Below are 10,449 nucleotides of genomic sequence, written 5' to 3'. Positions count from 1 at the left end.
TATATATATATATATATCAATTAAAAATACATAAACAAAGGCGATGGTGACAAAAATTTGGTGTCTTAGTTTTCACTCTTTTTTTATCTGAACCATGTAACCATCCAACAATTTGGATGGAACCGAGATACAGTCGCAATCGTAGGAACCCGACGATGAACTTAGTAGAGTAATATTGTCTATTCCTTTTCTAGGAGGTACAGGCGGTGGTGCTCCAATTAGAATCCCTGTAATGCACTCGTATACCCACCTCTCGTCTTGATCAGCGTTGACAAGATTCGCCGTTTCACCGCAGTATTTCCTCATAGAACCGTAGTTCTGACAGTAGTAATTTTGTTCGGATTCTATCACCTCCTGCTCGTCCTTTGGGTGAACCTTAAGCGTTTTCTCTTGTTCCGCTAGTGGTTGGTCTTTTAGGTTAGTCACGCTTCCTGTAAAGACGTTTATCCTTCTCTGACGCAGTCTCTCTCTGCACACGGTTAAGTCACATTCCAGAAATACGATGCGATTGGGTGGGGTGTCTAGACCGTCAAGGAATCTTAGATCTGTGTCAGTGTACGGGAAACCTGTTAACACCCAGCCGTTGTTTAAGCAGTCCTCTTCGAGTATTCTTTTGTTGACGATTTGGGAAAGAAGTTCGGAGTGGAAACAGGCCTCGTTTCTGCAAGCGCGCAGTTTTTGGCCAAGCTCGGTTTCCGACATCCACACCTTGCATATGAGCCTTTCAAAGTCTACGTGGACAAGTTTTAAATTCTTCACTAGGAGTTTTGCTTGCGTCTTGCGTCCAGATCCCCTGGGACCTATAATAATCAGTCTTGGTTTCATTGGCTTGACGTTCTTTCTTACTTTCGACATATCCACGCATTCGTTCACAACGTCTGTGATACTCCTTTTATTCAAATAGATTTCCTTGAGCACCTTTCTGAAGACGTGACGAATTGCCATAACGTTCCTTCTGTATTCCGGCCATTCTCGAAGCACGTGACAGTAAATTAATTGGGACAAATCAGGGTGGAAGGGGGCTATTAAATGGAATACATGAGTTGGAATCACTCCAAGCTGCAGCAATTCATTGGCTGCAGCTTCAGTTTTGACGCAGTCCACCATTATCCATCCCACTTGGTAAGTGCGTTCAGATCTGACCAAGAAAGCCAAACATTTCGCTATTAACTTGGGCGAACAAGCGGATATGTTGTTGTTGAGACAGTTCATTAAGGTACTCTCGGTTATCACGACCTGTTTCGTGATGGCCGCCATTTCGTTTGCTATTTCCACGCAGTTGATCTTGGGGGACTGGAGGAATATGACCCTTGCCACGTCTTTGGATTTTGCCGCGTTCTGTAGGATTTGTTTCATGAACGTCACATGATCTGCAGGTTTCTGTATCACCATTTCCCTTGCGATCTCGTGGAACAGTTCGAATATCCTATGTTTCTCCAAGTAAGGTATGTGCCATGGGGCAAAAGTCAGGGGACGTTTTGCGGGATCTGACATTTTGACAGATGGGGTTGATTCACTTCGAAAAATGAAATTGGCATTTATCCAATTTGGTTTCTTGGGTAACAGCAACGTCAGACTTCGGGTAGTGGAACTGGATATGAAGTGATTTAAGATTCGAGTTTAAAAAATCGTTCTTTATTGTGCACATACCTTGTTTGATTGTCAGCTAAAGTGGTTTCCAGCATGGAAAGTAGCATCAAAGGGAAAATTTTTGGTTTTAAAGTACTCAGCGAAACAAGCTGTTACATTACTTTTATTAGCGCTTCGTGCTTTTTTGTGGCACACCATAACGTATTCTGGCGGAATAGAAGACTCTTATTTTTTGCAGTAACATTTATTTTCAAAGGCAGGAAGTCGAGAAAGTTATAATATATAACCCACATGTATAGAGGGAAGACAAAAACTTCTTAATGAGGGCTTAATTTCTATATAACAGTAATAGATTTCCTTTCATTCGGCCGGGGAAGAAATTAGGGCCCCGGCAATTTATTGGCGAATGATATTAAATGGTGCGTAAAGTCAAGGAATGTCAAGGGATATATCGACCAGCCTCTTTGATTGGCCACTTCAGATTTAATTGTTTAGACAATGAAAGTGGAAGCGCCCGGCTAGAACTGACAAAATTGTATACCCAGTGACTTGTAAATTCAAAGCTGGTAGTATTTCATCAGTATCTAAATGTAAAGGTCATGTATGCAATTATGGATAGAATTTTACTGAACTTCTGAAAGTGTATTTCGGCCATCAAAGAAAAAGGGAGAACTGGAACGATTCTGTAAAAGAAAAATGTTTTAATTATTGAAAAATTGTAATTCTAATTGCAAATTAGAAATTATGCAGCACGTTTTTAATAGATACTAGAAGAAATGATGACAATGAAGCATCTTCGAATTCGGGTATTCCTAGAGTTTTCCCTTTTCGCTTAAAGCCTTCCACATACGACGGGATTAGGCAAAAACTTCGTTTATTTGGTGTGATCGTTATTTTCGTTAATTTAAATCTCATTTGCAACTGACAGGGGTGTTAGAAACCTCCGTCATACGCAGCCCCATTATAAATGAGGCCTCGGCATCGCGGTCTACCTATAGTAACGTTGATGTGCACCTACATCCCTAAACCTCGCCTATGGCACCGCCAGCAAAGCCAAATAAATTCCACTAAGCATGTAATGACTTTCGAGGCTCATTTTCGGAAATATAATACACTTTATAATTCTATTGTAAATTTCGGAAGTAATTTTAAGGGTAGAAATTGGAAACCCGTTTTGTCTAACAGAGTTCCACTATTTACGCGTAGATGTCGCTACACAATACACCTGTAGTAAAAATTGTACTAGTATTTTATTAATCATATCCATATCTTTTCAATCGTTGAAATCACGATTTCTCTGCATTGAACAATCAGTGACGCATAATGTGTGACATCTAGTGATGACCTTACAAAACCAGGGATAAAAATAATTATAATTTTAAATCGGATATGCTATTTCTCTGTAGTTATTGATTATTTCCATCTTCTGTGAATATAATGTTGTGACTGAAATAAATGTTGGCTCTCCTTTTATTCCAACAATGGAAAATGTGTTTTCCTTTTTGGCATATCTTACATATTTCCGGGTCAAAATCAGTTTAAAATAAACACGAGTACACTAACAAAAATACCCAACCATAGGACATAAATTATGAACAAAAACGGGGAGCTATGTCAACAGTTGTACACATGCCCTCAGGTGGCACATATTTCACAACTTTGTAGTTGGAAACAATAATACGAAACGTATTTGTATTTTGGAGCTACTGGCGAGCGCTTTTTGAGGCAATGCATCAAAACAATGCAATGTTTTATTTCTTTTGCCGTTTTGGGAGCTTTCATGCAATTTAGAGAACAGCAAGGCTGACTTTGCTGCAACTAATTCTACATTCAGTCTTCCTAGGGGCTTAAAAATATTTTTAATTAAAAGGAATTACGGAAGACGCAGTCGTTGAAATTACTGAAGTTAAAGAAAGCGTCCGAAGGATTTTACGTTATTAATATGGTTCTGGAAGCAAATTTAACTTATTATGCCGCAGGTCGAAAATAATAGGCAATGACTCGTTCTAAACATGTACAGTCAGAGGATGCGATTGGAATATGATTCCATAGGCGTATCATTTTAGAGAGTTAAAATTTATTAAGTATAGGAGAAATCGACATTTCGATGTTGGTAGAAACAAGACTGTCCTTGCAAAGCACTTATCTTGGTATATCGAAATATCCAACAGATAGTTAAGCACATTGGTTTATATAACATTACTTTTGTAGATTCGGTGATTTTGTATAAAAAAAATTGTCGAAATATCGATTTCACCGTTAAGTAATGTAAATTAGAGAAGCATACGTAATAACATTCCAGTATCAATAGCGCCGGCATGCATATAAATGAATTTTAATGTGACGTACTGCTGAAATATGCCCGGTGCATGAGGTGAAATAGGGCAGAGTTCAGTAAGGAAATGACATTTTTCCGGGATGATTGATCGCTAATAATAAACCTATTACTGTCCATGTTAATGTATCTATAATGTGAAAAGCATCGCATATTTACATTTTAACGGCAACATCGACGGAAAATGAAGAATGGGTAGGAACAGCTGCAGAACAATACATTATGCTTCTATCCCCCTTTTTTCTTGTTTTTTTTTTTATAGCGAAACCTTTGGCCCCAGCGATTCATCAAATATCAGGATGTGTATCTAATTTAAGTCTCCAGGGCGTTATATTTTACAACCACTTACGGGGCGTTTCAGCTGAATGCAGTGACGTTGATATCTTGACATGCATTATCAAAATAGGTACTTGTAGAATATAATTATTTTTCAATCAATCACATTCCCATTTATCAAAGTTTAAATATATTTCTTTCCCAAAAATTTTACCAGCATTGGTAAATGATATATCATGTAGTACTGTTTATACAGGGTGATGCTCAATTGTTTTGCATGTATTTAAAACTGTGGATAAAATCCGTGACGTTATTCTTCAAAGTTACGAATATTCGCGGCGATATTTCATATTATAGTCCAGGCAATAAAGCAGTAAATAAAAATAGGCTTTGGCTTTTATTGACTTAATATTGTATCAGCAATTGCCTATTGTCTATAAACTATAATTTTAACACAGGGTGTCCTGGAAATGGTGGTCAGTCTTTCAGATTTAGGTAGAACATGCAAAAGTACCATCACAAGTTAATATATATTTTTTATTCGGACTCATCCTGTGAAGTTATTAGCTTTTAAAGTTGAGAGTCGAAAGTCTATTTTTTGTTATAACTTATGTTTCCAATTAAATTTAAATAATTTTTAGGTAAAATTATTTCGAATAATGTATTCAATTTACTGATAATTATTTTGGGGCACGAGGCAGAGCGTTCTCGGTAAATTTATTTTTAAAACTAAAGGTCTTTTACATTTAAAAATGTATGATGATTTTAAAAATAGTTAACTCACAAATCGAACAGTTCCTCGATGCTTTCTGTAAAATGGTGAATGCGCTAGTACCAAAGAAAGCATCATTGCAACTGTTCCTATTCCTCTATTTTGTTGTACGAGTACAGAAAAATCCCAAATATTTAGTAGAATAAGAATCCCAGTTTGCCTATTCCAAAAAACCATTGCTAAATTCAGGGGACAACAAACATATAAAAAGAACGACGAAAAATTACTCGTCTTTCGACATATTATTCCCTGTAACATTGAAAGTAAGCCCTAAATAAAAAAGTCATTGTTTATTTTTTGTTTATTTGACGATTTTCTATAAATTTACAGCAACAGCGACAAATAGTAAAACATATGTCAATTCTACCCTAAAAATGTTACAACGATCGCTGGCGTGGTTTTCGATTGACAGGATTGTTAATTAAGAAAATTTCAAAAAGTTGATCGCGTACCGTGAGTTTAAATTAAGGGTTAGAAAGGGCACACAATTTTTTACAGATACTTGTCATAATAAACAATGATCAATACTAAAAATACCCATTTTTACACTTTTATAACCATTTTGATTTTTTTTTTAATTTTTCATTTTAATCTTTAAACAATTATTTATTGCCCAGGGAAATTTCTAAGCAATCGACAAAATCTTGCACACATAAAAACTACGTCACGTAGTCCCTTACTTTTTAGCCAAATACAACAGCATTCTACTGTGTAGATACTGAGATATAGAAGCGTAAAGTTAATAATAATTTATAACTTACGTAATCGTGAAGTGAAAGAACAGAGTCATACTCGCCTGCCAGTCACATACACAAGCCATTAACATATTAAGTAAAAAATAAAGGAAACCTAAATATTTGTTTCATAAACCTTATGAAGAATTTGATTCCAGTACTGCCTGAACCTAAACTGTAACTGTGATTTCTAATTTGATTATTTCTGTTTTGTGAAAGTGGTATTCATTTAACTCAGATCCAACCTAAAAAAACAGTACTTGTATAGAAAACTTCCAGCTTTTTCCTCTCGCCTCGCTTTCCTTCTTTCGAAAAGCTTCTTGAGACGGCAACAAAACCCGGTTTGCAGTTTTATTTCTAATTTCGTGCTGGCACTTAATGAAACATCAAAGGCTCAGATATTAAAAGGTGGATATTTTAATATTATTTAATATTCCTTAAATTTATTGCCACAATTGAAATTCATAATTATTAAATGCGTACAAGGCAACTTCGTTATTTTGTTTCTGAAATTTATATTTCCATTACGTTTCGCTTCTGTTTGGTAATGAGGGGTATCTGCCCATGTTTCGTTCAAACAATGAAATTTCGTTAATAATCGTGTTACAAATACTAAATTTCCTTCGAAACAAGCTGCTTCAAAAGTGGAAAGGAATGTCCAAAACAAAACATACGTTGGTGTTGAAGTTGTTATGAGTCATACGCATATTTAAATTCACGAATTCAACGTTTTCCATTCTCCATGAGAGGCTCGAAAATGATGTATGTACCTGATCTCATCTCGCTTTTTGAGATATGAATTTCAAAATTAATAAAAAGGCACATTTTATTTGAGTATATGACGTTTTACGAATTATCTCGTAAAATTAAGTGCTTTATAAAAAAAAATTGGAATATTTTTTAAGGAAAAAAATTGCCAAATCCACTCAAAAAATTTCGCCTCTGTATTGAAACACCAGAAATCGTAACATATTCGTACCAATGCAATCATTTGAGCAGCTTCCTGCTAATTAAAATTATATTTTTTAAATTTTAACAAACCGAAGCATTTTATGCTATGTTATATACAGGGTGTCGCAAAATGTAGTTCAGAGAATTCTAGAGCAGATTCTATATCCAAAAATGCTCCCTTTTCGAAATAGAGGATGTCAAAAGAAAGAAATATGTTTTTTATTAAAAATTTCTAAATTTTTCATTGGGAAATCGTTTAAATTTGGGTCAATATATTTATGATAGGTTGGTTATAATTTGGTATAATCAATTGCATTTCAGACCCATCAGGGGCGTAGATATGGGGAGTACCTATTGATTTTTTACCAACAAATCTACGCCACTGGTTTTTCTACTAGTTTTTGCTTTATTTTTAGGAACCTTATGGCCCTATTGCATATTTGTCATTTAGTGAGCGGCTTTCAAGCTATTGAAGATTTTTTAAAATCATGCTAATCTATCTATGAAGCCATTATCTACTGAAAAAACATAGTTGGTGACTGTTACTGAAAAATAACATGCGCTGTCACTGTGGAGAAATAAATGACCCAAATTTAAACGATTTCCACTGCAAAATTTAGAAATTATCAGTAAAAAACATATTCTTCAGCGCTAGACGAGGCATGGCTCTTCAAATGTCTTGTCACTTTAGCTTTGTCACAAGAATTTATAATGCGTTCACACACAGTACAAAACAGGTCATTTCCTTTAATACGTATGTCCCTGTAACTTTCAGGATCACTGTCAAACCACATTTGAAATAATTCCCGCCTATTTCTTTTCTGTTTTGGCATTTTACTTCACTTTTCCCCCAAGTAATAGTTAATATAAATTATGTTACTATTTATAAATAGTTATTTAAATACACATGGCGAATACAATTTACAGCAGACGTAAAAAAGAAAGGTATCAACGGGACAACAAGGTTCAGTAAATAACTGAACAGTTCAAAACGCGAGTCAGCTGTGAAGGTCACCGACCCCTGCGCCGGCTCTGTTAGACTCTGCACGTGCACTAAGCCTAATAATAATCTTTATACTTAAAAATAAATACGCGATCTTATAGGTTTTTAACATATAAATTGGATCACTCTAATATAAATTGACAGTATGGGATAGTCTGCGAATTCACATTCATATAATTCAAATGTGTATTAAATAGAAGTGTTGGGAATAATTCGTTTTATGTGTCATCCTAAACTTGAAATAATTTGATAAATTGCTTGGATCGATTATTTGACTGATAAGTTCAAAAAACAACCCTCAACCTGTACAAATACCATTTTCGATTAGACGATTCATTTTTTTTATATCGCCAGCTGCATTAGGGGCAAAATACAAGTTTTTCCTATTTTAAGTGTACTATTTAAAAAGAAAACTATTTTATAAGTTTAATGCCCCTAGCTTCGTTATTATGCATTTGCGAAAACCGTGCTCATAGGATATTTTTTCCTATTTTATGTGTATCTTCTACCTCGAAATTTTTATACCAGTTCAGAGAGATGCAAAAATAGGTGTAAATTACTGTACAAGTAATACAGGGTGATTCACAGCTTATTCAAAAAAAATTTGGGAATAGATGCGGCATGAAAAATGGAGTTACTGTCGTAAAAAACATTTTTGTAAAATCTTTATAGGTTCCGAGAAAAAAATTATTGAAATTGTAATACTTTCAACTATTACATAGGTTGGCAACTGTAGTCTCTAGCGCCATTCGTAATACGCGTGGAGAGCCATGTGGCCTGAGCGACTCCGTATACTGAAATCCGATTTGACAGTCGTCGTTGCCATAGTGTTTACAATAGTTTTTTAGTAGTTAATGTCAAAAATGGTTTGCGTGAGTTGATGGATATCGTTATAATTTATGGTGAAGCACGAAAACATTTCTATTATGGTGTGTTATGGTGAAACAAGACAGCATTTTTGTTAGTTTGGTGAAACTGAGTAAAATGTGTTTACACGTCGGTGGACAACATTTTGAACAGTTCTTACATCAGGTATGGCAAATTATTTTATTATTTAAAACCACAAATTAATTTAATTAATTAATAATAATAAATAATTGAATTTGCTGATAAAATATGTGCTATACTATTTATTCCTTTTTTTGCGAAATTCTTTCAACAGTGGACCAATTTCCAGTGCCGCGCAGAAGTGTATTTTTAAATCATTTTCAAACTACCCTTTTTGATTTTTTCTTTACAAAATTGTATTTGTAAGAGTCCTCTGTACATCCAGATTTTTTTTTTTGGATATGTTCTGAATCACCCTGTGTATTGTTGATTAAAAAGACGAACCAAGGTGCGTTTCCGTCCAGTGGTAAAGGTTAAAGGGACTGCTGACCTTTTCGCATCGCTGCTTACGAAATGAATCCAATTCTCCGAATGTTCCCTATACATACGGATATTATCGACGTCCGCATTACTGTATCCACTTATCCGTCAAAATTTGCAGTGCCACTGTCGGTACCGCATGACATCATAACAGCGTAATCTCCCTTTCTTTGTCCTCAGATACATGCCGCACCAAAAGCCGCACACATTGTCGTTTCCGGTGGCTGGAGTGCATTTAGCCTCCCAGGGGACCAACTGCAGCCAGGACTACTGCAAAGTGAGGCTCCACAGGCTCACCAGACAGCACAGTGGCGGCGTTTATAGGTGCGAGATATCCAGCGAGGCCCCGGCGTTCCGTTTGGCGGCGGGCACTCATAACGTCACCGTTGCCGGTAAGTTTCTAGCGTTGTTACCGAAGAAAAATGTTTTTTTTTTTAATTTATGTTGTTCGTTGCCCGCAAACTGCTATACAGAATATTCCCGAAAAGACGAAAGGCTGTGGAGTTATTTGGATAAAAATGTTCTAGAATGATTCATTTATGATAATAGTTATGTAAAGTATGTACTGAGACAATACGGGGCTCCTCGTAGCTCTCCCCTCAATCTTTAAAGTGTTTACAGTGGTGGTCATGGTTACCGTCGCGCAGGAGTGATAGATGCATATTTATTATGCAATTTGGGCTCTGTTTAGTCCGCCCATAACCAAATAATAGTTACTCGTTGCTTTTTTTCTTATTAAACATAATTTGTTTGCGTGTAGTGTAAAATTTTGTTACCTACGTATTATTTCCTGTGAGTTTTTTAAAATATTGTAAAAATTTAAATTAGATTGTAAGGACAGAGTAACGGCACTTGCAATGCTATCTATTAAAAAAATCAGTGGTGCGAGAAATACCAAACTCTAATAAAAAAATAATTGAAAAAAAATTGAATTGAAATTGAAATTTTCCCAAGCGTGATCACAATAGGCCCATTCAGTGATATATAATTTTAAACTTTTTCTTTCATTTTCTGATAGTATTTAACCACCTAAATATATCTTAAAAAAATTAGGTCAATAGGATTAATAATAAGTGATATATTTAATTCTGAATTTGTAAGACCCTTAAAAAGGTCAGCACTGCGAGAGAACAGCTAATGACGTCACGATACCGGCCACTCGCCAGCAGTCGGAGAGATAAATCTCATTTTATACGGCTTCTAAGAAAGAGACGACAGTCTGTTTTCGGCTGCCTCGTCTAAACTGATGTGTAGATATTTGCTATACTTTTACCTATATTATATATCTATATTTTTAAGTGTATAAATAGAAAGTGTATAAGAGATATACATCAAGTCTTGTTGAAATGCATTTTTCACACAACATATTTATTATAAACATAGAATGTCTTGGAATATCTAAATACATTTTCGGATTTTT

The 10,449-nt window shown here is 35.3% G+C and overlaps 1 protein-coding gene across 1 annotated transcript in view; it reads left to right on the top strand.

Annotated features, from left to right (window-relative positions):
* LOC108908984 overlaps window positions 1–10,449 on the top strand; it is a 114,498-nt gene that overhangs the window by 60,532 nt on the left and 43,517 nt on the right. The window contains exon 3 of the mRNA XM_018713188.1: window positions 9,210–9,421. Coding sequence (XP_018568704.1) covers window positions 9,210–9,421 — 212 coding nt within the window. The remainder of the gene's footprint in view (window positions 1–9,209; window positions 9,422–10,449) is intronic.

This window comes from Anoplophora glabripennis, unplaced genomic scaffold (assembly GCF_000390285.2).
Source record: "Anoplophora glabripennis isolate ALB-LARVAE unplaced genomic scaffold, Agla_2.0 scaffold72, whole genome shotgun sequence".
NCBI lineage: Eukaryota > Metazoa > Arthropoda > Insecta > Coleoptera > Cerambycidae > Anoplophora > Anoplophora glabripennis.
The sequence above is the reverse complement of the archived record's forward strand: the minus strand, read 5'-3'. Positions and strand labels throughout refer to the sequence as shown.